General features: G+C 42.6%; 1 protein-coding gene across 4 annotated transcripts in view; it reads left to right on the top strand.

Annotated features, from left to right (window-relative positions):
* Positions 1 to 26,498, top strand: part of LOC106608629 (protein phosphatase 3 catalytic subunit alpha) — a 138,164-nt gene that overhangs the window by 105,735 nt on the left and 5,931 nt on the right. For 2 of the 4 annotated variants that reach the window (XM_014206696.3, XM_014206693.3), the window contains exons 9-13: positions 5,831 to 5,956; positions 8,634 to 8,705; positions 16,725 to 16,751; positions 18,919 to 19,003; positions 20,918 to 21,015. In XM_014206696.3, coding sequence (XP_014062171.1) covers positions 5,831 to 5,956; positions 8,634 to 8,705; positions 16,725 to 16,751; positions 18,919 to 19,003; positions 20,918 to 21,015 — 408 coding nt within the window. The remainder of the gene's footprint in view (positions 1 to 5,830; positions 5,957 to 8,633; positions 8,706 to 16,724; positions 16,752 to 18,918; positions 19,004 to 20,917; positions 21,016 to 26,498) is intronic. The other 2 variants (XM_014206697.3, XM_014206695.3) reach the window with 1 other exon arrangement.

Genomic DNA, 26,498 nt, shown 5'->3' with positions numbered 1-26,498 from the left:
TTAACGAGAGTCTTATCTTTAAATGGCTGTAAAATAGTCATATGTTTGAGAAATTGAAGTAATAGGATTTTGAAGATTTTGAAAATCGCGCCACAGGCTGGCAGTGGATGTTACGTAGGTGGGACGAATTCGTCCCGCCGGTCCCATAGAGGTTAAGAATATTTGGTCCTTTCTGGAATCAAACCCAGAACGCTGGTGTCACAAACGACAACGAGCTGAGCCTTGTAGCATGGAGGGGTTGCTTGTTATAAGCCACTAACTGCGTAGATCCTACAATGCAAGTGGATTTGTGCTTTCTGAGTTTGTGTGTCTGTATCTAAGAGAAAGCAGCTCATAATAATGGTTGTTGATACTCAAGGCTGCACCGTTTGCTTGCTCCTCAACCCGCTCGTCTCACCACAGTATCACCAACCCCACCTCTCACCAAGCCCAGTGGGATGCAAGTGAATGTTAGTCTGGCTGTAGATGTACAGACTCATGACATGCAGATGGCTGGCATGCCGCGTTTGATGACTGGCTATTCTCAAACCCAGTCAGGAGACGCCCTGAGGCAGGAAAGTCCCCACCGGGACCTGACCTCGGTGTCAGCTTTCCCCTCAACGAATCTGGGCCACATTGGCTGGGTGTTGCGGGTGGGAGGGGGAGCAGATTGCTGTATAAAGGGGGTTAGGCAGTAGTGTCTGCCTGTGTGGTTCCCTGGCCTGTTGCAACGTGATAACACCTTACCCTGATTAGACCAACTAGGTCATTGGCCCAGGCCCAGGTCTGATACTAGTGGGGTTGCTGTGTGAGCCAAAATAGCAAAGTATTCTAATACCGTACAAGTTTAAGTCACACATAACATCATGTATTTGGAAATGTTTTTTTTTTATCATCATTCTACAACATCCATGAGAATCTATAGATTTTTCATGATACAAAAAAGGATTGGATTTGTTGGACTGTGATTATATGTTTTCTTATTGTACTACATACAGTACCAGTCAAAGGTTTGGACACACCTACACATTCAGGGGTTTTAATTTATTTGTACTATGTTCTACATTGTAGAATAATAGTGAAGACATCACAACTATGAAATAACACATATGGAATCATGTAGTAACCAAAAAAGTGTTAAACAAATCACAATATATTTTATATTTGAGATTCTTCAAAGTAGCCACCCTTTGCCTTGATGACAGTTTTGCACACTACTGGCATTCTCTCAACCAGCTTCATGAGGAATGCTTTTAAAACAGTCTTGAAGGAGTTCCCACATGCTGAGCACTTGTTGGCTGCTTTTCCTTCACTCTGCGGTCCGACTTATCCCAAACCATCTCAATTGGGTTGAGGTCAAGTGATTGCGGAGGCCAGGTCATCTGATGCAGCACTCCATCACTCTCCTTCTTGGTCAAATAGCCCTTACACAGCCTGTACGTGTGTTTTGGGTCATTGTTCTGTTGAAAAACAAATGATAGTCCCACTAAGCGCAAACCAGATGTGATGGCATATCGCTGCAGAATGCTGTGGTAGCCATGCAGGGTAAGTGTGCCTTGAATTCTAAATAAATCACTGACAGTGTCACCAGCAAAGCACCATCACACCTCGTCCTCCATGCTTCACGGTGGGAACTACACATGCGGAGATCATCCGTTCACCTACTCTGCGTCTCAGAAAGACATGGCGGTTGGAACCAAAAATCTTACATTTGGACTCATCAGACCAAAGGACAGTTTTCCACCGGTCTAATGTCCATTACTCATGTTTCTTGGCCCAAGCAAGTCTCTTCTTATTATTGGTGTCCTTGAGTAGTGGTTTCTTTGCAGCAATTCGACCATGAAGGCCTGATTCACACAGTCTCCTCTGAACAGTTGATGTTGAGATGTGTCTCTTATTTGAAGTCTGTGAAGCATTTATTTGGGCTGTAATCTGAGGCTGGTAACTCTAATGAACTAATCCTCTGCAGCAGAGGTAACTCTGGGTCTTCCTTTCCTGTGGCGGTCCTCATGAGAGCCAGTTTCATCATAGCGCATTATGGTTTTTGCACTTGAAGAAACTTTCAAAGTTCTTGACATTTTCCTGTCTTAAAGTAATGATGGTCTGTCCTTTCTCTTTGCTTATTTGAGCTGTTCTTGCCATAATACGGACTTGGTCTTTTACCAAATAGGGCTATCTTCTGTATACCACCCATACCTTGTCACAACACAACTGATTGGCTCAAACGCATTAAGAAGGAAAGAAATTCAACAAATTAACTTTTAACAAGGCACTGTTAATTGAAATGCATTCCAGGTGACTACCTCATGAAGCTGGTTGAGAGAATGCCAAGAGTGTGCAAAGCTGTCATGAAGGCAAAGGGTAGCTACTTTGAAAAAACACTTTTTTGGTTACTACATGATTCCATATGTGTTATTTCATAGTTTTGATGTGTTCACTATAATTCTACTGTAGAACATAGTACAAATAAAGAAAAGGTGTGTCCAAACTTTTGGCTGGTATTGTGTGTTTCTCTCATAAACACTGAGGGTTAAACTGATTCTTGAAACAGCCTCGGTTTCTGACCCCATCTTTGGTATGTTACAATTGCCTCCCAGAGAATTTGGTGTTTTCCACAGATCCAATATTCCATGCATATTGGCATACACTAGACCTCTGGAGACCCCTGTATGCACTAGACCTCTGGAGACCCCTGTATGCACTAGACCTCTGGGGACCCCTGTATGCACTAGACCTCTGGAGACCCCTGTATGCACTAGACCTCTGGGGACCCCTGTATGCACTAGACCTCTGGAGACCCCTGTATACACTAGACTTCTGGGGACCCCTGTATGCACTAGACCTCTGGAGACCCCTGTATGCACTAGACTTCTGGGGACCCCTGTATACACTAGACTTCTGGGGACCCCTGTATGCACTAGACCTCTGGAGACCCCTGTATACACTAGACTTCTGGGGACCCCTGTATGCACTAGACCTCTGGGGACCCCTGTATGCACTAGACCTCTGGGGACCCCTGTATGCACTAGACCTCTGGGGACCCCTGTATGCACTAGACCTCTGGAGACCCCTGTATGCACTAGACTTCTGGGGACCCCTGTATACACTAGACCTGGGGCCCCTGCCGACCCGGAGCCCCTGTATGCACTAGACTTCTGGGGACCCCTGTATACACTAGACTTCTGGGGCCCCGAGCCGCCCTGGCCCGTATCCGCCGGGGACCCCTGAGCCGACCTGGGCCCCTGCCGACCCGGAGCCCCTGTATACACTAGACTTCTGGGGACCCCTGTATGCACTAGACCTCTGGAGCAGTATTGCATACTGTGGTGAACCAAAGCACTCCTCCTGGTTCTCTAATAAACTTTCTCCCTTTGTTTTATCTCCTGTGGAACTTACAAGTAGATTTGCTGTTTCAGCTTATTTTTCTGCGCCAGCTTTTCCTTTCAACATCCCTCCACCGCCATCCTCTCTCCTTCTGACTCTCCAATCATCTCTCTCTCTCTCTTTCTCTCTCTCTATCGCTCTCTATAATTATCTCACTCTTTCTCTCTCTCTCTAATCATCTCTCTCTCTTTCTCTCTCTCTAATCATCTCTCTCTTTCTCTCTCTAATCATCTCTCTCTGTCTCTCTCCCCCTCTTCCCCCACTTTGTCTCTCTCACCTCCATCCCCCCTCTTCCCTGCCTCTTTCTCACTCTCTCCTTTCACCCTCTAACTCCATCCCTCCCTCCATTCATCCCTCACCAGAAATTCAAGTTCTCTCACTAAGGAATGGAGGGAGGGATGGCCCATATGCTGAGCAAGGTGTTTTTCTTGGTTTAATTCATGTTTTAAATCCCTTTAAATGATGCTGGGACTCTAGTGGTGGGGGTTGAGGGCTTGGAATTAAGACGAAAGAACATTCTGGAAGAGCCAAGGATGGATTTAAAAGGCCAGCTGTGTTGAACAGGACACAGCGCAGCGGAGACAGACTAGGTATTTTTAGTTAATACCTCTGTTTTAATTGCAAGACACAATGTCCCTCATGGTGTAAAACTGACAGGTTTAGTGACGAGCAGGATTTACGGTTTTATGGATAGTTTTATAATGCACTCTATGGATGTTCTAGGATAGAAGGCCCTCTGAATGTATTCATAATGCTATGTACACCGGTGGTTCGTTCAACATGTTACAGTAGTTATTACAGTAGTTATTACAGTAGTTATTACAGTAGTTATTACAGTAGTTATTACAGTAGTTATTACAGTAGTTATTACAGTAGTTATTACAGTAGTTTACGTAAAGCATCCAGGTATAATTCATTATGATGCAGTTATTAGCCCATTATAATGTCTTGTAATCATCTCGTAATGATCCAGACAAAATAAAAGCCAGTTTGAGCCACTTGGAATCATAGAGAGACAAAACATTCTATATTTACCTAGCTATAAAACATGAATAACATACATGTTTATAACAAGTTGTAATGCATAATACCTGGATGCTTTTTTTTCTTTCTCTTTTTTTCTTTGAGTATGTATATATATATGTGTGTGTGTGTGTGTATATATATATATATATATATATATATAATTATAATTTTTTATTTTCTCCCCAATTTCGTGGTATCCAATTGGTAGTTAAAGTCTTGTCTCATCGCTGCAACTCCCGTATGGTCTCGGGAAAGGCGAAGGTCGAGAGCTGTGCGTCCTTCTTGACACACTGCCCACTTAACCCGGAAGCCAGCCGCACCAATGTGTCGGAGGAAACACCATGCACCTGGCTACCGTGTCAGCGTGCACTGCGCCCGGCCCGCCACAGGAGTCGCTAGTGCGCGATGGAACAAGAACACTGGATGCTTTAAGTGAAGTGATACCGACATTGTCACGCCCTGACCTTAGAGATCCCTTTTATTCTCTATTTCGTTAGGTCAGGGTGTGACTAGGGTGGGTAATCTAGATGTTGTATTTCTATGTTGGCCTGATATGGTTCCCAGTCAGAGGCAGCTGTCTATCGTTGTCTCTGATTTGGGATCATATTTAGGCAGCCTTTTCCCACCTGTTGTTTGTGGGATTTTATTTTGAGTTTGTGCATGTTGCACCTCTGTCGTCACGGTTTGTTGTTTGTTTATAGTTTATTGTTTGTCTTGCATAGTTTCACATATTAATAAAGATGTGGAACGATACTCACGCTGCGCCTTGGTCCTTCTCTACGAACGAGCGTGACAGACATGTCAGATGAAATTTCACAATTTTTCTACTTCATATTCATAATCTCCAGCACCACCCCAACACCAACATAGGGTATATGAAAATTGCACATTTCTATGTATTGTAGTAAAGAAAATAAAGGAAGATGTGTGTTTCCAATTACATCATCAACCAATTAGCAGGCTATTAGTAGGCAACACCTACTCATAATTGGTTAAAATCACATGAAGGACACCGATGTCATTGGAAACACTTTTTTTCCTCTGTTTTTTACTTCAAAACATAGAAACGCGCCATTTTCGCATATGTTGATGTTAGGGTAGTAGTAGAGATGATGAATATGAAGTTGTAAATGTTTGAAATGTTCCTTTAAAACACCTCTCTCCATGGGGCTGTTCCGGAGGATGTAAAATTACAGAAAGAAATGTATCAAGTAGAACCGAAATGATTGTCTATCAGATAGAATAGGGAATCATGTAATCTCTATTCATTATATTTCTGTCTGCAACATAGTGTTTCACATCCCTGAATAAGTACTTACTCAAAAATGTGGAGGAAATCAATTACCTCACATTTTTTTTGTAATGAAACTTAAATGGCTGAAGTAACCAGTGCATCTTTTTTGAAGTTCATCTAAATGATGTCTTTGCCTGTTCCCTACAGCTGCAGTACTGAAGTATGAGAACAACGTGATGAACATCAGGCAGTTCAACTGCTCCCCTCACCCCTACTGGCTGCCCAACTTCATGGACGTCTTCACCTGGTCCCTCCCCTTTGTCGGGGAGAAAGGTGAGCGGGACACACACACCCACACAATGACAACCCTGTCAAATGTGAAGTTCAAGTTAATTTAATACATTTAGGAAACGGTTGTTGTGGCTGTTATTAGGACTCCCATGCAGTGGTATATGTGGCTATAAACATGCCTAACAACACAACAACTTGAAATAGCAATTGAGATGACCAATTATCACACCCTGTGGTATATGTGGATATAGTCATGCCTAACCTATCAACCAAAAATATCAAATGAGATGTGTCCTTAACAATTATCACATCAAATGTCATTCAGCATAACGCCACAAGGTTGTCAAAAGGAATTTACGATATCTTTGACTGCATGTATTTTAGTATAATGTGTCATAAGGCTGAAGGTGACATACATCCACTTTAATCTGCAGCACACCCAGTCACCCATCCTTTACATGCTGCTGACATCTACTGTACTAAAGTAGCATGACAAGTTACAATTTACATTCTCTGTTTCATTTAATCAATGTGTAAACTATGAATTATCTTATCCAAGACCCCACTCCCACTTACACAACCCTCCCCCCATCTCCCTGTTCACCACTGGAGTGTAGTTAAATGTGGAAACACCCCCATCTCCCTGTTCACCACTGGAGTGTAGTTAAATGTGGACCCCCCCCATCTCCCTGTTCACCACTGGAGTGTAGTTAAATGTGGAACCCCCCCCCATCTCCCTGTTCACCACTGGAGTGTAGTTAAATGTGGACCGCCCCCCCCATCTCCCTGTTCACCACTGGAGTGTAGTTAAATGTGGAACCCCCCCCATCTCCCTGTTCACCACTGGAGTGTAGTTAAATGTGGAACCCCCCCCCCCCCATCTCCCTGTTCACCACTGGAGTGTAGTTAAATGTAGAAACACCCCCCCCCCCCCCATCTCCCTGTTCACCACTGGAGTGTAGTTAAATGTGGAACCCCCCCCATCTCCCTGTTCACCACTGGAGTGTAGTTAAATGTGGACCCCCCCCATCTCCCTGTTCACCACTGGAGTGTAGTTAAATGTGGAACCCCCCCCATCTCCCTGTTCACCACTGGAGTGTAGTTAAATGTGGAAACACCCCCCCCCCCCCCCCCCCCCCCCATCTCCCTGTTCACCACTGGAGTGTAGTTAAATGTGGAACCCCCCCCATCTCCCTGTTCACCACTGGAGTGTAGTTAAATGTGGAACCCCCCCCCCCCCCCCCCCCCCATCTCCCTGTTCACCACTGGAGTGTAGTTAAATGTGGAACCCCCCCCCCCCCATCTCCCTGTTCACCACTGGAGTCTAGTTAAATGTAGAAACACCCCCCCCCCCCATCTCCCTGTTCACCACTGGAGTGTAGTTAAATGTGGACCCACCCCCCCCATCTCCCTGTTCACCACTGGAGTGTAGTTAAATGTGGACCCCCCCCCCCCCATCTCCCTGTTCACCACTGGAGTGTAGTTAAATGTGGAACCCCCCCCATCTCCCTGTTCACCACTGGAGTGTAGTTAAATGTGGAACCCCCCCCCCCCCCCCCCCCCCCATCTCCCTGTTCACCACTGGAGTGTAGTTAAATGTAGAAACACCCCCCCCCCCCCATCTCCCTGTTCACCACTGGAGTGTAGTTAAATGTGGAACCCCCCCCATCTCCCTGTTCACCACTGGAGTGTAGTTAAATGTGGACCCCCCCCCCCCATCTCCCTGTTCACCACTGGAGTGTAGTTAAATGTGGAACCCCCCCCATCTCCCTGTTCACCACTGGAGTGTAGTTAAATGTGGAACCCCCCCCATCTCCCTGTTCACCACTGGAGTGTAGTTAAATGTGGAACCCCCCCCCCCCCCCCATCTCCCTGTTCACCACTGGAGTGTAGTTAAATGTGGAACCCCCCCCCCCCCATCTCCCTGTTCACCACTGGAGTCTAGTTAAATGTAGAAACACCCCCCCCCCCATCTCCCTGTTCACCACTGGAGTGTAGTTAAATGTGGACCCCCCCCCCCCCCATCTCCCTGTTCACCACTGGAGTGTAGTTAAATGTGGAACCCCCCCCATCTCCCTGTTCACCACTGGAGTGTAGTTAAATGTGGAACCCCCCCATCTCCCTGTTCACCACTGGAGTGTAGTTAAATGTGGACCCCCCCCCATCTCCCTGTTCACCACTGGAGTGTAGTTAAATGTGGAACCCCCCCCCATCTCTGTTCACCACTGGAGTGTAGTTAAATGTGGAAACACCCCCCCCATCTCCCTTTTCACCACTGGAGTGTAGTTAAATGTGGACCCCCCCCCATCTCCCTGTTCACCACTGGAGTGTAGTTAAATGTGGAACCCCCCCCCATCTCCCTGTTCACCACTGGAGTGTAGTTAAATGTGAACCCCCCCCCCATCTCCCTGTTCACCACTGGAGTGTAGTTAAATGTGGAACCCCCCCCCCCCCATCTCCCTGTTCACCACTGGAGTGTAGTTAAATGTGGAACCCCCCCATCTCCCTGTTCACCACTGGAGTGTAGTTAAATGTGGAAACACCCATCTCCCTGTTCACCACTCCAGTTGGATGTCACATTTTAGACATGGCTCACATTCTAGCAGCTAGTCCTAGCTCTCCCTCACGCTCCCTTCCTTCCTCTCTCCCTTATGTCTTCCCTCTCTCTCTCACTGTTTCTTTCTCTCTCTCCCAACCCCCTTCATTTCTCTCTCTCTAGTCACTGAGATGCTGGTTAACGTGTTAAGCATCTGCTCCAATGATGAGCTGACTACAGACGAGGAGATGGATGGTAAGTCTGTGGGGTGTGCCATCGACTGGTACTATTTCCTCTCATGTTGCCACGACAGATTAGCCCAATTCCCTTTCTCAGGTGCTCCCTCCCCACTCTGTTTCACTCCAAAACTCTATTCAAATGTAATTTAAGCAAAAGCTAAAAAGCAAGATCTAATGACATGACATTGCTGACTTCAATCTATATGAGTGTTGGAATGATTGGAGAATGGGGAGTAGAGCCCCAATGTCGAGTTGTCATAATACCCATAAAACCTAGTGGTCAAACAGGGAAATGGTTCCAATTGTTTTAAAAGTCACCTTGTCTGAGAGATATTTCCATGGTTATCAAAATGTCACGTCAGGGTAGGCCTACACGGAACACAGCCCTCATGTTCTGTTTTTAAAATCCCCAATTGGAAAAATGTACGGTGGAAAAACTCTAAATGACAATGTCCCTGTTAGACCTCTAGGTTGTATGGGTATTATGACTCATACTGTGGTAGTCTATAGGGCAAGGGAGGAAGGACGGGTCGTTATGAGGGTTGACTTCCTGTCTGTGATTGACTATACTTCCACTAGAGGGCAAAATCTACCAATGGAACATCATCAGCTCAACACACCACACATACATTTGGCATTTACTTTCTTTGGATCCACAGTAGAAACATGACAGTGCAAGATGCCCGCATGGATGCGCACACACACACACACACACAATGTTGGAGGATAGCTATTAGCCACTATGTAACTCAGTTGTGGTTATTATTATCTACTATGTACGTTTGTTACAAAAGTCAACACATTCCACAATTCTATTCAGGTTGCATATCTATGGGTGGGTGGAACACGGCACTTTCCTGGTATTCAATTTCCATTGAATCATGATTCTAATTTCTTTCCTGTCTTATCTTACTGCTCGTTCGATTGGGTTCCATTTAACATGAATAGGCTACATTGTACAACAGTGGTCACCAACCGGTCGATCACGATCGGTTAGCATACCGGGTAGGCAGTGTTCACATTTTGAACCATTTCATTTTTGTGAAAAGACAAACTCTACCTACCCGGCGAACCGGGAGATCTGTGGCTAAATTGTGTTCGACTTCTGTGCTGGCCAATCAGATAGCTCAAAATCACTGTTCCTACAGAGCTTCCACGACCCTGGCTACAGCAAAGTTTGATACTAGCCTACATAATAACTTTTAAAACCATGACCACAGAGAGACTGTCAAAGAATACAGCAAAGAGCTGCAGTTTTTACGAGTGAGTTCAAATCAAATCAAATCAAATTTATTTTTATATAGCCCTTCGTACATCAGCTGATATTCTCAAAGTGCTGTACAGAAACCCAGCCTAAAACCCCAAACAGCAAGCAAAGCATGTGAAAGAAGCACGGTGGCTAGGAAAAACTCCCTAGGAAAAACTCCCTAGAAAGGCCAAAAACCTAGGAAGAAACCTAGAGAGGAACCAGGCTATGAGGGGTGGCCAGTCCTCTTCTGGCTGTGCAGGGTGGATATTATAACAGAACATGGTCAAGATGTTAAAATGTTAAAATGTTCATAAATGACCAGCATGGTCAAATAATAATAATCATAGTAGTTGTCGAGGGTGCAACAAGCACGTCCGGTGAACAGGTCAGGGTTCCATAGCCGCAGGCAGAACAGTTGAAACTGGAGCAGCAACACGGCCAGGTGGACTGGGGACAGCAAGGAGTCATCATACCAGGTAGTCCTGAGGCATGGTCCTAGGGCTCAGGTCCTCCGAGAGAAAGACAGAAAGAGAGAATTAGAGAGAGCATATTTAAATACACACAGGACACCGGATAAGACAAGAGAAATACTCGAGATGTAACAGACTGACCCTAGCCCCCCGACACATAAACTACTGCAGCATAAATACTGGAGGCTGAGACAGGAGGGATCAGAAGACACTGTGGCCCGATCCGATGATACCCCCGGACAGGGCCAAACAGGCAGGATATAACCCCACCCACTTTGCCAAAGCACAGCCCCCACACCACTAGAGGGATGTCTCCAACCACCAACTTACCGTCCTAAGACAAGGCCGAGTATAGCCCACAACGATCTCCACCATGGCACAACCCAAGGGGGGGGCGCCAACCCAGACAGGAAGACCACGTCAGTGACTCAACCCACTCAAGTGACGCACCCCTCCCATGGACGGCATGGAAGAACACCAGTAGGCCAGTGACTCAGCCCCTGTAAAAGGGTTAGAGGCAGAGAATCCCAGTGGAAAGAGGGGAACCGGCAAGGCAGAGACAGCAAGGGCGGTTCGTTGCTCCAGCCTTTCCGTTCACCTTCACACTCCTGGGCCAGACTATACTTAATCATAGGACCTACTGAAGAGATAAGTCTTCAGTAAAAACTTAAAGGTTGAGACTGAGTCTGCGTCTCTCACATTGGTAGGCAGACCATTCCATAAAAATGGAGCTCTATAGGAGAAAGCCCTACCTCCAGCCGTTTGCTTAGAAATTCTAGGGACAATTAGGAGGCCTGCGTCTTGTGACCGTAGCGTACGTGTAGGTATGTACGGCAGGACCAAATCGGAAAGATAGGTAGGAGCAAGCCCATGTAATGCTTTGTAGGTTAGCAGTAAAACCTTGAAATCAGCCCTTGCCTTAACAGTAAGCCAGTGTAGGGAGGCTAGCACTGGAGTAATATGATCAAATTTTTTGGTTCTAGTCAGGATTCTAGCAGCCGTATTTAGCATTAACTGAAGTTTATTTAGTGCTTTATCCGGGTAGCCGGAAAGTAGAGCATTGCAGTAGTCCAGCCTAGAAGTAACAAAAGCATGGATTAATTTTTCTGCGTCATTTTTGGACAGAACATTTCTGATTTTTGCAATGTTACGTAGATGGAAAAAAGCTGTCCTTGAAACAGTCTTGATATGTTCTTCAAAAGAGAGATCAGGGTCCAGAGTAACGCCGAGGTCCTTCACAGTTTTATTTGAGACGACTGTACAACCATCCAGATTAATTGTCAGATTCAACAGAAGATCTCTTTGTTTCTTGGGACCTAGAACAAGCATCTCTGTTTTGTCCGAGTTTAAAAGTAGAAAGTTTGCAGCCATCCACTTCTTTATGTCTGAAACACAGGCTTCTAGCGAGGGCAATTTTGGGGCTTCACCATGTTTCATTGAAATGTACAGCTGTGTGTCGTCCGCATAGCAGTGAAATTTAACATTATGTTTTCGAATGACATCCCCAAGAGGTAAAATATATAGTGAAAACAATAGTGGTCCTAAAACGGAACCTTGAGGAACACCGAAATTTACAATTGATTTGTCAGAGGACAAACCATTCACAGAGACAAACTGATATCTTTCCGACAGATAAGATCTAAACCAGGCCAGAACTTGTCCATGTAGACCAATTTGGGTTTCCAATCTCTCCAAAAGAATGTGGTGATCGATGGTATCAAAAGCGGCACTAAGATCTAGGAGCACGAGGACAGATGCAGAGCCTCGGTCTGACGTCATTAAAAGGTCATTTACCACCTTCACAAGTGCAGTCTCAGTGCTATGATGGGGTCTAAAACCAGACTGAAGCGTTTCGTATACATTGTTTGTTTTCAGGAAGGCAGTGAGTTGCTGTGCAACAGCTTTTTCAAAAAATTTTGAGAGGAATGGAAGATTCGATATAGGCCGATAGTTTTTTATAATTTCTGGATCAAGATTCGGCTTTTTCAAGATTCGGCTTTATTACTGCCACTTTTAGTGAGCTTGGTACACATCCGGTGGATAGAGAGCCGTTTATTATGTTCAACATAGGAGGGCCAAGCACAGGAAGCAGCTCTTTCAGTAGTTTAGTTGGAATAGGGTCTAGTATGCAGCTTGAGGGTTTGGAGACCATGATTATTTTCATCATTGCGTCAAGAGATATAGTACTAAAACACTTTAGTATCTCCCTTGATCCTAGGTCCTGGCAGAGTTGTGTAGACTCAGGACAATGGAGCTTTGGAGGAATACCCAGATTTAAAGAGGAGTCTGTAATTTGCTTTCTAATGATCATGATCTTTTCTTCAAAGAAGTTCATAAATTTATTACTGCTGAAGTGAAAGCCATCCTCCATTTGCGAAGGCTGCTTTTTAGTTAGCTTTGCGACAGTATCAAAAAGAAATTTCGGATTGTTCTTATTTTCCTCAATTAAGTTGGAAAAATAGGATGATCGAGCAGCAGTAAGGGCTCTTCGATACTGCACGGTACTGTCTTTCCAAGCTAGTCGGAAGACTTCCAGTTTGGTGTGGCGCCATTTCCGTTCCAATTTTCTGGAAGCTTGCTTCAGAGCTCGTGTATTTTCTGTATACCAGGGAGCTAGTTTCTTATGACAGATGTTTTTAGTTTTTAGGGGTGCAACTGCATCTAGGGTATTGCGCAAGGTTAAATTGAGTTCCTCGGTTAGGTGGTTAACTGATTTTTGTCCTCTGACGTCCTTGGGTAGGCAGAGGCAGTCTGGAAGGGCATCAAGGAATCTTTGGGTTGTCTGAGAATTTATAGCACGACTTTTAATGCTCCTTGGTTGGGGTCTGAGCAGATTATTTGTTGCAATTGCAAACGTAATAAAATGGTGGTCCGATAGTCCAGGATTATGAGGAAAAACATTTAGATCCACAACATTTATTCCATGGGACAAAACTAGGTCCAGAGTATGACTGTGGCAGTGAGTAGGTCCAGAAACATGTTGGACAAAACCCACTGAGTCGATGATGGCTCCGAAAGCCTTTTGGAGTGGGTCTGTGGACTTTTCCATGTGAATGTTAAAGTCACCAAAAATTAGAATATTATCTGCTATGACTACAAGATCCGATAGGAATTCAGGGAACTCAGTGAGGAACACTGCATATGGCCCAGGAGGCCTGTAAACAGTAGCTATAAAAAGTGAGTGAGTAGGCTGCATAGATTTCATGACTAGAAGCTCAAAAGACGAAAACGTCATTGTTTTTTTTTTTGTAAATTGAAATTTGCTATCGTTCATGTTTAAGTTTTTATTCAGCACTGTCACTGTTTTTATTCAGCACTATTCGAATAAAAAACTGGAGCTGGCGCACACCCAGAAAAAAATATTTGATGTGGAGGTGCTGACTAACGGCGAATAAACTATAAAAAGTCGCACACTCAGAATATAATCTCCCAGTAATATATTGGGTAGAACACCAACTTTTCGGCATCACTGTGCCTTCTTCAGGGTGATGTCATGAATGCTTGAACCAGGTTATGTAGACAAACAGCGCAATTAGTGCAACCAATGACAATAGTGAGGGGTGTGTCATAATTATTAAGTTAATTCGAGTGAATTGAGTGAAACTGTTAAACAGTAGTTTATGGCATATTGAATATATTAGGCTATTGTTATCATATAGAAACATCATTGAATATTGTACATAATATTAGCCTCAACATACATTATTGTTTAATTAAATTTCACATCTTTAATTGTTTTCTATTTTGTTTTGTTACATGTAATCTTTTGGTTCAACCATAATGCATAATAAGCATCATCAACAGGGGAACATATTGGGTGTACGCTGATAAGCTGTAGGAAGAATATATCCATTTATAAGACTTGTTCATAAAAGAGAGAATTGTTCGAATGAAGGGCCTGAGATCAAAGTCAATATTCAGACCACTAGGGGTCAATGTTTTTAGATCGCATATCCAGTAAGCCTCCCTTTGTCATAGTAGGATCTCAATGTTACCTCCTCTCCTTGGTAGAGCAACGTGCTCAATGCCTGTGTATTTGAGGGAGGAGATTGGATGGTTAGCTTCAACAAAGTGAGCTGCTACTGGATAGTCAATGTTCTTACACCTGATTGAGCTGCAGTGTTCAGCTATGCGTTGTTTTAATTGTCTTTTTGTTTGTCCTACATAGGCTTTTCCACATGAACAGGTGATGAGATAGATTACTCCCTTGGTCTTGCATGAGATGATCCCCCTAACAGGGATTTTTCGACCTGTATGTGGGTGTCTGAAGAAGGATGTTTTTGTAGTGCTATTGCACTGGGCGTATGAGCCACATTTGTAGTTCCCATTTGGAATGGGTGTCAAGAGTGTCTGAGTGAGCTCGGGGGGCATGTCTGATCTCACCAAGCTATCTCCAATATTGCGACCACACTTATAGACCACCAGTGGGGGTTCCTTGAAGAGTTGTGAGATGTTTTTGTCTGACTAACAGAATATGCCAGTGCTTTTTCAGGATTGCTTTCATTTTCTCCGAACACTTGGTGTACTTGGTGCAAAAGACGGTTGCGTTGTTTTTTTCTTTGTTTGAGTTTTTTGCAATTCCTCTCTTGGTTTTAGAGATATTTTCATCATTGCAGCATCAAGAGTTTTATACTTGTAGCCTCTCATTTAGAATTTAGCTGTAATTTTTCTTTAGCATTGCCTTCAAAACCTGTCAAGACCCGTTTAACCCTGCATAACTGGCTATATGGTAGACCATTCTGGAGGGGAAGGGGATGCATACTATCAGCACATAGCAAGGTTATGAACAATTCTCTCTTTTATGAACAAGTCTTATAAATGTATATATTCTTTCTACAGCTTATCAGTGTACTGGTTGAGTGAATGCCAATAGTGTGCAAAGCTGTCATCAAGGCAAAGGGTGGCTACTTTGAAGAATCTAAAATCTAAAATATATTTTGATTTGTTTAACACTTTTTTGGTTACTACATGATTCCATGTGTTATTTCATAGTTTTGATGTCTTCACTATTATTCTACAATGTAGAAAATAGTATTAAAAAAATATTAAAAAATGGAATGAGTAGGTGTGTCCAAACTTTTGACTGGTACTGTATATTAGGCCTACTGTCCAAATATAATTCCTACAGAACAGTTTTTATTAGGTTAATGTGACATTGTTTAAGTCATGTTGAAAACAAAATCTGAGCCGTAGATCTCGGCTTGCTTTTTGACTGCGAAATTGATTTTGGCTCAGAAAAGGTTGGTGACCAGTGTTGTACAACATAATGGTGAGACGCATTGTCTAGGTAGAGATGGTAGAGATGGTTTGGAACACCCATTCCTAGATAAACCCTAAATACGCCATCCCGTCTCTTATTTACCAGTCACACACGTCACCATAACTCTATAGCGAGGGGAAAGGAATGCTTAGGTCATATCCTGTTCCTGTATGGCAGGAAGTGGCGTGTTATAGAAAATGGCTTCTAACCCTTGACTCTAACACTGGTTTGCCTGGCTGCCAAAACTTCTTGCTCCGGCCAAACGCTGCACCACATCAACCTGAGTACCTCCCCGAAGATTTCAAGAACACAGTCACATTCTGACCGTTCTGATTGGTCCCAGAAACCGATGGGTTGGGCGAGAGCCAGAACACGTGGGTAAAGCGGTGTTTTGAAAATGTGTCATTGGTTTAGATACTCTGATTTGTTAGAGATAATCCAATCGCTGATGACTTTGATTTGAACAACACCCCTCATTTTGACGTCACTACAAATGACTTGAATGATGGCAGTCTCAGACTGAAGTATGTAGTGAACATAAAGCAGTGAACATAGGTCATATCCTGTTCCTGTATGGCAGGAAGTTGTGTTATAGGAAAATGATTCGAACCCTTGACCCTAACGTTGATAGCTGACAGATACTTCTTAGTCACTCACTGCCTTGGTGACTAACATCTCATCATTTCCTACTTTTCTTTCCTTCACTGTCTTTCTTCAGTAGCTTAATATTCATTGTGTTGATGTTCATATTCTTTGCGTTATTTATTTGTTTCTCTTCTCTCATCTAGGTCTCTCTCTCATGTCTCTCTCTCTCCGATGCTGTGTTATTTCATTATTTCCGTGGTTACCTCATCTAATTTGTCTCTTCTTTTCTGTTTTTCAGAGTTTTGTTTTAAGCCATTGCTTTTCTTTATGCCTGATGGGTGTGTGTTTGCCTTTTCTCTCTTTCCTCTCCACCTCCTCTTCCTCCTCCTCCTTGGCTTCCTCTGTCATTCTTCTGCCATTCACTGATCTCTCTTGTCTTTTCTGTTCTCTTCTGGGGGTGTTCTTGAGAAGGACAACTAATATATGCCCCCAAGAAAGGTACAACCCTCAGCTCTACCGCCAATATACCTTTGTGTTGGTGCTTGCTCTTGCACGTGCACTTTGGGAACCAATTAACTAACCCAAGACGTAAATGTGTTGTAACATTTATGCTCAGTTTGGTTATTGATATTTATCAGTAAAAATAGAATATATAATCAATCTATAAAAATATAGACAGTAGACATGCACCCAAATTCAATCAATTGCAGGTAAAGGTCAACTGCACTGTAGGTTCACTGAGAAGGTTGACACTATACAGTATTGGGTCACTTTTTGGATAGTCCAAATGTTCCATCTATTGATGGTCTACAGATGGTCATAGTATTAACAAACTATCTGTTGATAAGCAACTGCTTGCTACTGTTACAGTTAGAAATGGGTTAGGGTTAAGTTTAGTGTTAGGATAAGGGTTAAGGTTAGGGAGAGTTAGGGTTAGTAGATAGATAGTGTAAATGCTATTGATAATCTAGATGCTCTACAGACTATCCAAATAAAGTGTTACACAGTATTTTAACAGACTGGTATAGTTTTGAGTGGTGAACAGCTTGCACGGTGTGTTGGCTTCAATACTGGTAACTTAAACATAGCTTAAACCTTTTCAGTGAACCTGCAGTACGTTTATCTGCACTTGAGTGAATTAGTGTTAGCCTATAGCTTCAATAGAAACAGTGCAGGGTAGTCAGTCCTCGATATGCTTCGAACCTCCTTCCTGTGTAGAATGCCCAAAAGTCCAGCTAGCTGTTGCTCAATGTGAGAAGATGGGATACTCAGTACTGTCCCTAGTGGTCCGACCAAGGGAACACACTCCACTAGAGTCTCTCACTGTTGTCTGCATACTCATTCTTCTCTCTCCATATATTTCCAAGCACTTGTATTCATTTCCATCTCTCACACTCCACCTCACTACCACTTTCCAAGCTGGTTCACAAAAGGGCCCTAGTGTCAAACACAAGTCATCCTGTCACAACACACAAGCTCCTAGACCAGGCTATATTCTTCACCAGGCTATATTCTAGACCAGGCTATATTCTAGACCAGGCTATATTCTAGACCAGGCTATATTCTTCACCAGGCTATATTCTAGACCAGGCTATATTCTAGTCCAGGCTATATTCTAGACCAGGCTATATTCTAGACCAGGCTATATTCTTCACCAGGCTATATTCTAGACCAGGCTATATTCTTCACCAGGCTATATTCTAGACCAGGCTATATTCTAGACCAGGCTATATTCTAGACCAGGCTATATTCTAGACCAGGCTATATTCTAGACCAGGTTATATTCTTCACCAGGCTATATTCTTCACCAGGCTATATTCTACTTCTCCAAGCAGAAACAGAAACCTGGGTTGTGTTCATTAGGGCACACCGTAGAAAAACCTTTTGCAACAGAAAATGAAAACGAGCGTTTCTTATTGGACAAATTCGAATGGTACCTCCCCATTTATCTCTGTTGAAATGTTTTCTTCCAGTCCGTGCCAACTGAACACGTCCATGTTAGATGACAGTTTAAGGTTGTGTTTGCACCTTGTACGTTCAGAACCATTATATAACATGGCCATCACAAAGCCATTGCAGATTAAAAACAGTAGTCCTAGCAAAGGGAATCGGTAGCAGGTCATCTGCAGTGCTTTTCAATGTCTGATTAGGCCAGGCAGAGTGTTTAAGGGAGTACTTTATCGATTACTTCCTACAGGGTCCCTCTAGACAGGGTATTGTTGCTGAGGCATCGAACACCGAGCTTCACCTCTTTCTCAGAATGCCTTTCATACTAAGACATAACCAGGGAGTCACAGTGGTGGAGTGGGATTCAAAGTACTGGTTCGGTTGGTTTTACTTTGAACTTCAATAACTACATAGTGTATTTTGATGTGATATGACACTCCTGTGCAAAAAAACATTTGCTAAATGATTCAACTGTCAAATAAATGTCAACTAAACATTTAGGAAACGATTCCTTTGTATCAGTGGTAGTCACTCAAACATGTACTCTACTTAGACACACAAAACACAACTTAGTGTTAAGTTTTACTAGCTCATGTCTGGTAATGCAAACACACACCTTAAAGAAAATGTCTCACCCAGATAAGCAGGCATGTTGTGATGGTTTGAAACAGCCTGACAGTCTGATCCTGAGAACTGCGTGCGTGTGTGTGTGTTATAGGTGCCACAGCCTCTGCACGCAAGGAGGTCATCAGGAACAAGATCCGTGCTATTGGCAAGATGGCCAGGGTATTCTCTGTCCTAAGGTATTTATTAGGAATCATCTCTGTAAGTCTAGGTGTGCATTTCCTGTATACCAATGTTTATGTGTTTTATAATATGTGCCCAGTTACATGATCCTAGGCAGAAGTCAGTACATTGTACTTTACAGGAATGCCGTTTTACATAAAAAAATGTCTACATAAACACGTCTTAATAACAACCCACTGGGCACAGATGTCAATTCAACGTCTATTCCACGTTGGTTCACCAACATTTCATTGAAATGAGGTGGAAACAACGTTGATTCAACCAGTTTGTGCCCAGTGGGAAACTCACAGCTGAGAATAAGGCTGCAATGAAAAGCTTTTAACAAAGGCTTATTTATACTGTATAACTTACTCAGTGGTATTCAAAGTCGGTGTCGTGACCCCTAGTGGGGTTGCCGGTGAACTGCAGTGTGGTCTGTAATTTATTTGTCTTGTATACATTTTTTTAGGAACAAAGAATTAAGAGTACAGATTATTGTATGGGACAATATACAAAAGTTTTTGAGAAAGTTAATTAAAAAAATACTATTTTAAGTAAATGTGTTTTTTGGTTTCTTTTCATTTTGATAAGAGATAAATGTAATGAATTGAAGATTATTTGTTGATGTAAATTTACCAATATTAAGGTTTTTTCATTAGATTTTGGGTGGGGTGGGGACGAGAAGTTCTTATGGGAAAAAAATGGGGTCCCTGCTGAAAAAGTTTGAATACCACTGACTTTGGTATTACTTGTTAATGTATAATGTATTTCATTAAATACTTATTTTTGGCATGGGGCATCGGCCATCCTTCTATCTCTTTCTGTGTTTCTTTTAACTCTTCCTGTTCAGTGCTCATTTGTCTGTTTAACCTCACGCTTTCCGGTGCAACTCCCAATAGATGATGTCATCTCATAAAGCTGAAGCAGTGGGGCCTCCCGAGTGGTGCAGTGGTCTAAGGCACTGCATCGCAGTACTAGCTGTGCCACTAGAGAATCTGGGTTCGAGTCCAGGCTCTGTTGCAGCCGGCCACGACTGGGAGACCCATGGGGCGGCGTACAATTTGCCCAGCGTCGTCCGGGTTAGGGGAGGGTTCGGCCGGCAAGGATGTCCTTGTCCCATCGCGCACTAGCGACTTCTGTTGCGGGCCGGGTACAGTGCACAATGACACGGTCGCCAGGTGTACGGTGTTTCCTCCGACATAATTGGTGCGACTGGCTTCCGGGTTAAGTGGGCAATGTGTCAAGAAGCAGGGCGGCTTGGTTGGGTTGTGTTTTGGAGGACGCACGGCTCTCGACCTTCGCGTCTCCCGAGTCCGTACGGGAGTTGCAGCGATGAGACAAGACTATAACTACCAATTGGGGAGCAATAGGAGCAGTAACTTTCATAAACATTGAGAAATCAGCTCGATGGTTTGTTGAATCATGTGTGCTAGTATAGGGCTAGAAACACAGGACATTGGTGGCACCTTAATTGGGGAGAATGGGCTCATGGTAATGGCTGGGACGGAATAGGTCGAATGGTATCAAATACCATTGTTCCATGTGTTTGATGCCATTCCATTAAATCCGTTCCAGCCATTATTATGAGCCGTCCTCCCCTCAGCAACCTCCACTGGCTAGAACAACAATGTGTGATGTTGGGAGTACGTGAGACTTGAGAAACACTTTTTTGAGAAGTTGAGAAACACTATTTCATATGAATGCATCAGTTCCGCATGCTATATTTCCATCTGAACGTTGCTTAATGTGTTTTTCCCGGGCAGGAATGAGCTCTCTATAAGGCCTACATGTTCTAGGGGCTATATTTCTATCTGAACGTTGCTTAATGTGTTTTTCCCGGGCAGGAATGAGATCGCTATAAGGCCTACATGTTCTAGGGGCTATATTTCTATCTGAGCGTTGTGTCATTTGTTTGTTTGTTGTCCCTGCAGGGAGGAGAGTGAAAGTGTGTTGACACTGAAGGGGCTGACCCCCACCGGCATGCTGCCCAGTGGAGTGCTGTCCGGGGGCAAGGAGAAGCTCCAGAATGGTACAACCCACAACACACACCCTGGACCTCCATGTCCAGCCCACAACACCCCTCACACTGTTATATATACGATTTTATGAGCAATACATCTACTTTAAAGACCTGAAACTTATTGAGCCTTTTGGGGGGGTCTAGAATTAAACCTGCTATATTTTATACGACTTTTATGTCACAGAACACAGTTGCAGCAGTGGTAAATACTATGTAACTACCTGTGGTTCAGCGTTTCCTTAAACTCAGTCCTGGGGACCCCAAGCGGTGAACATCGTGTTATTTACCCTAGCACTAAACAGCTGATTAAATAATCAAGTCATCATACAGCTTTAATTGAATCAGCTGTGTAGTGCTAGGGCAAAAACCAAAATGTGCACCCCTTGGGGTGGCTTTAGATAATACAGATATTACATGTTAGAAGTTGACTTTCTGTTTCCCCGTTGTCTCTTCTAATGCTGTCTTGCTTTCCTTACCCCCCCCCCCTCCACCTTTCTCTCTGTAATCTACTGGTTATATCTCAAATATTGTCTGTTTTCTTCTTTCTCGTCTCTCCCTAGAAACCACAGGTATAATCTGTTGTGCAAGTATTCTGTCAGCAGTGTTTTGTGAGAATATTGTAGAATTCACCCTCCCATGTTGAATTCCAAACACTCCCAAAACCAGTCTGACGATCGATCGATCTCCTTTACGTGACAGACTAGCATTTAAATATGCTTTTCCACAGGGAAGACATTTCTTCCAAAGATGATGAGTCGAATTGAATAATCTACCCTCTGAATCGGGCTACAACATAGCCTATTTATGTTCTATAGAACAAAAACACGGACTTTGATTTTACAAATTATAAGTCATTTTTAAGAAGTCAGGGAGGCTAAGGATCGACTACGATTCAGATGAATTGGAATTGACATAAACAACTGTGGATGTAAGGGGATCAATATTGTCCACCTTGTCATCCACAAACAAGGCAGAAATCCAAACAACTTCACTCTCCTCTCTTCAGGCTCTCTTGGTCAGTTTGTCTCCTCTGTCAGTTTTTCTGTCAGTTGTTTTAGTATGTACAGTGGTTCCTCCTTTAAAAGTTGCGTCATACTGCAGCACACCTTGCGGGCTGCTGCAGCATTCCATGGCACGTTATTTAATTGTCAGCCATTTTTTACATTAATGCTAGTTTGACCACCAGAGAGCAACTTTGAGAAGCATTTGATAGTCTCCCATATTGGCATTACTAGAGAATTTAAAACCTTTTTTGTAATAACATAGTACATGGGATTGATTTTAAGAAATGTGGATTAATTCATTTGATTAATATCATGGTGTTTCTATTGCGAGAAAAACGAAAAACAAAACCCTCAGGGTTTCCGTTAGGATGGAATGGAAAATATTGCGCTGTACAACGTGATGGTCGGGAGTAGGCTATAGCATAAGAGCATTGGAGGATTCTAAATTAATATCTAAGGGGCATAACATTTCCACACCCTAATTGTAGTGTAACCAATACTCATTTTGCCTATGGTAGGCCTACAGTATATCTAAAAATATGTTTTTCAATGACGTGACTCTCCACCAATAATTACATTTAGAGGATTGGCGGATTCTAAATTAAATATCTAAGGGGCATTTTCCATTAGGATCTGTGAGTATATCTAAGGGGCTTTTATATAATTCTAAATTCATTAATAATAATAATAATCGCTTTGTTTAAAAAGTAACGATATTTTGGAGATTTCATTTTATTTAACATAGAGTGAGCGAGAAAAGGGCAATTCTTGAACATGGGGTGAGCCATTCTCACTAATTTTAAATAAAGCCAGTTTGTTATTTAGAATTATTTATTTCTGGAGAAACCTAACTTGATTATTTAGCAGACATCACCTGCTTATATTCAGTCAACACGTATATCTTAAGAATATCATGGAATATAATTGAGCATTTTAATTTCTTCATGCTTGTCTCAGAGCAGCGCGAAACAGTGCTGAAATAGACGTCCACAGCGGGAAGGCTATATATAAAGATATTTTGGAGATTATTTTGTTTCAAAAAAACAACAGTGAGCAATTGTAATCTGACTAAAGGCCAAAATAATATTTATAAAGGCCAGAATATAGCCCTGCTAATAGCCATAAGGATGCTGTACAATGTGACCATGTGTGTTTAAAATATTATTTTCCTGTAAGCAACAATTTGTTTGCCTTCATTAGACAATTTTGTTCCAATATTTCTGTAATTCATTGATATTTATTCCCATAGTAATTCGTTATGGATCCATAACTAAATCAACATCTGCATTTTGAAAGACTATTTTTATCATTCTTTTATTAACGAAAGCATAAAGGTGCTGATGAAGAAATACAGTACTGCACAGTATATGCTTTTACATTTGGATATTAAAGCATTTTGAAGATATAAACCACCTGCATTTGTTTATTAGGCTACTGTGCAGTCTGACAAGTAAACATAGCCAACAATACATACAGTAGTAAACATGGGAAAGTGCCTAATTCCTTACATAAGGGAGAGCAGGCCATGTCCAGACTTTCTCGGTGACCTCAAGTACCTTCAATAATGGCTGTACTAGAGAATGCGGGCACGTGGGAGAGCGGGGTTCAATTCCCCGACAGGGAGGAAGGAATAGGCTGTACTTGTAAATAAGAATTTGTTCTTAACTGATTCCATATATGTTATTTCATAGTTGTGATGTCTTCACTATTATTCTACAATGTAGAAAATAGTAAAAATAAAGAAAAAACCTGGAATGAGTAGGTGTGCCCAATCTTTTGATTGGTACTTGCTTAATTCATTTGATTAATATTATGGTGTTTCTATTCCAAGGAAAACGAAAAACCCTCTGGATTTCCGTTGGGATGGAACGGAAAATATGGCGCTGTACAACTTGTCAGTCGGCAGTACAGTACTGAGCTATTTAGCTAAAGAATCCCCATGTCGTGCAGACAGGGCACGCGGGAGATCGGGGTTCAATTCCTAGACGGGGAGGAAGGAGTAGACTGTCCTTGTAAATAAGAATTTGTTCTTAACTGACTTGCCTAGTTAAATAAAGGTTACATTAACAGCATAACATTTCTGCACCCACATTTTTTTATTCTAGTCTAACCAATACCCAAACGGAGATTAAGTGAAAATAAAAATCTTATTGATTTATCAAGACCAGTCCCCATGCTTGTCTCAGAGCAGCGTGAAACGGTGCTAAATTAGTTGTAGGCTATTGTTTCTAACTTCAATATGCTCTTTAAATAAATAAGACTACGGTAGGCCTACAGTATATTGAAAAATATAACGTGACTCTCCGAGGATTGGAGGACATTTCTATAATTCAGTGATATTTATTCCCATAGTAATTTGTTATGGATCCATAACTAAATAAACATTGGCATTTTGAAAGAGTATTTTTCTCATTATTTTATTAATGAAAACATAAAGATGCCATTATTAGTTTGAACGTGCAGACTGGCACTAAGAACAGAACAGTGGGAACGTTTCCCTAGTCAGCGCCATTATTAGTTGCATTGTTTTAGTTTGAACGTGCAGACTGGCACTAAGAACAGAACAGTGGGAACGTTTCCCTAGTCAGAGCCATTATTAGTTACATTGTTTTAGTTTGAACGTGCAGACTGGCACTAAGAACAGAACAGTGGGAACGTTTCCCTAGTCAGAGCCATTATTAGTTACATTGTTTTAGTTTGAACGTGCAGACTGGCACTAAGAACAGTGGGAACGTTTCCCTAGTCAGAGCCATTATTAGTTACATTGTTTTAGTTTGAACGTGCAGACTGGCACTAAGAACAGAACAGTGGGAACGTTTCCCTAGTCAGCGCCATTATTAGTTACATTGTTTTAGTTTGAACTTGCAGACTGGCACTAAGAACAGAACAGTGGGAACGTTTCCCTAGTCAGCGCCATTATTAGTTACATTGTTTTAGTTTGAACGTGCAGACTGGCACTAAGAACAGCGGGAACGTTTCCCTAGTCAGAGCCATTATTAGTTACATTGTTTTAGTTTGAACGTGCAGACTGGCACTAAGAACAGTGGGAACGTTTCCCTAGTCAGAGCCATTATTAGTGCAATGCCCCAGAAATATTTTGGAGATGATTTAGTTTTCAAATAACGTAAAATGAGTGAGAAAAAGGCAGAGAAAAAGGCCATTCTTGAACATGGGGTGAGACATTGTTACTAATTTGTAAATAAAGCCAGTTTGTTATTTAGAGTTATTTATTTCTGTTTTTAGAGGGAGAAAAACCAAAAACCTACAGTCATCTCATGGTTCCCAGTTGAGGCCGGCACAGGTATTGAACCTGTAACAACACAGCTTGCACTGCTACAGTATGCAGTGTCTTAGACCGTTGCACCAGGCGCTGTACAACGTGACTGGTCAGGAGTGGCCTACAGTACTACAGTAAGAGCAAAATAATCCTAACAAAATAAAATAATAAAAACCTTAGTGTAGCAACAGTTTTAGTAAGTAATACTGAAGTCGGGCACAATTATCAGTTCCTATTTAGGTTTATGTCGCCCATTCATTGTCTGTTAGAGACACAGTAGGACCCAAAAGCATAATCAGTGCTCTAACTCCCCCTTGTGCTGGTCTGGAGCAATGAAGTGGTGACGCAGGGTACCGTACTAAACCACAAATGACCTCTAAGTCCCTTGGTGTAAGCTAGCAACTTTTAAAGGAGGAACCACTGTAGTCCTACAGAGTATTGTTTTCTAACCTTTACTGCTCTCATCTGACACTCTATTTCTGGGTTCACTTTTCCTGAAGTTGACCACAGAAATTCAACATGTTTGCCCTCTAAACAGTAGTCTATATCTCTATCTCAAACACATGCACACTCCGATGCATATACTGCTGTTGTTGATTCGGACCGCGTAGGAGCAACCGTGTAGTTCCCAGTGAGGCAACGATGGGCCAAAGCCATCCAATGGAGAGGCAGCAGCGAGGAGGAGCCATTTTGGGAGGCAGAGTGACGTTGGAGAGATTTTCTGTCGCGGCATTGGTAGAATCACAGCTCACCATAGGCTCCTATTGTTCAGACAGTCTGCAATGTGCTTCTACTGCAATGTTGTGCAATCCATCAACCACTTGGTTTCATTTGGACCTCCTTATAACTTTACCTGTGTGTGTACGTCTCTCCTGTGTATTATGTACTGTGTTATAACTCAATAGCAACACACACCTGTTCAAGTGTAGAGCTGTAGCCGCTGAGTATTTGTTTATTTGCAGTGCAACTCGTACCCATTTATTTGTCTGTTTGTGCACCACCTGACTACAGAGTCATTTCTGTATTTCTGGTGATAAGTATTGCTATAAAACAGAAGGATTTGTACGGTAAGTGGTAAGTGTATCAAAGTCCTGCAAATTTTAAAAATGCATAATGGCGTCTGCTCTTTTGGCGGTTCATGTCAGAAGACGTGGCTGCGCTACAGTTCTAGATAGCTGTTTCCGAGAACATTCGAAGAGTTCTTCACCTTT

This window comes from Salmo salar, chromosome 07 (assembly GCF_965601325.2).
Source record: "Salmo salar chromosome 07, fSalSal1, whole genome shotgun sequence".
NCBI lineage: Eukaryota > Metazoa > Chordata > Actinopteri > Salmoniformes > Salmonidae > Salmo > Salmo salar.
Note: the sequence above shows the minus strand (reverse complement) of the source record. Positions and strands in the feature narration are given on the sequence as shown.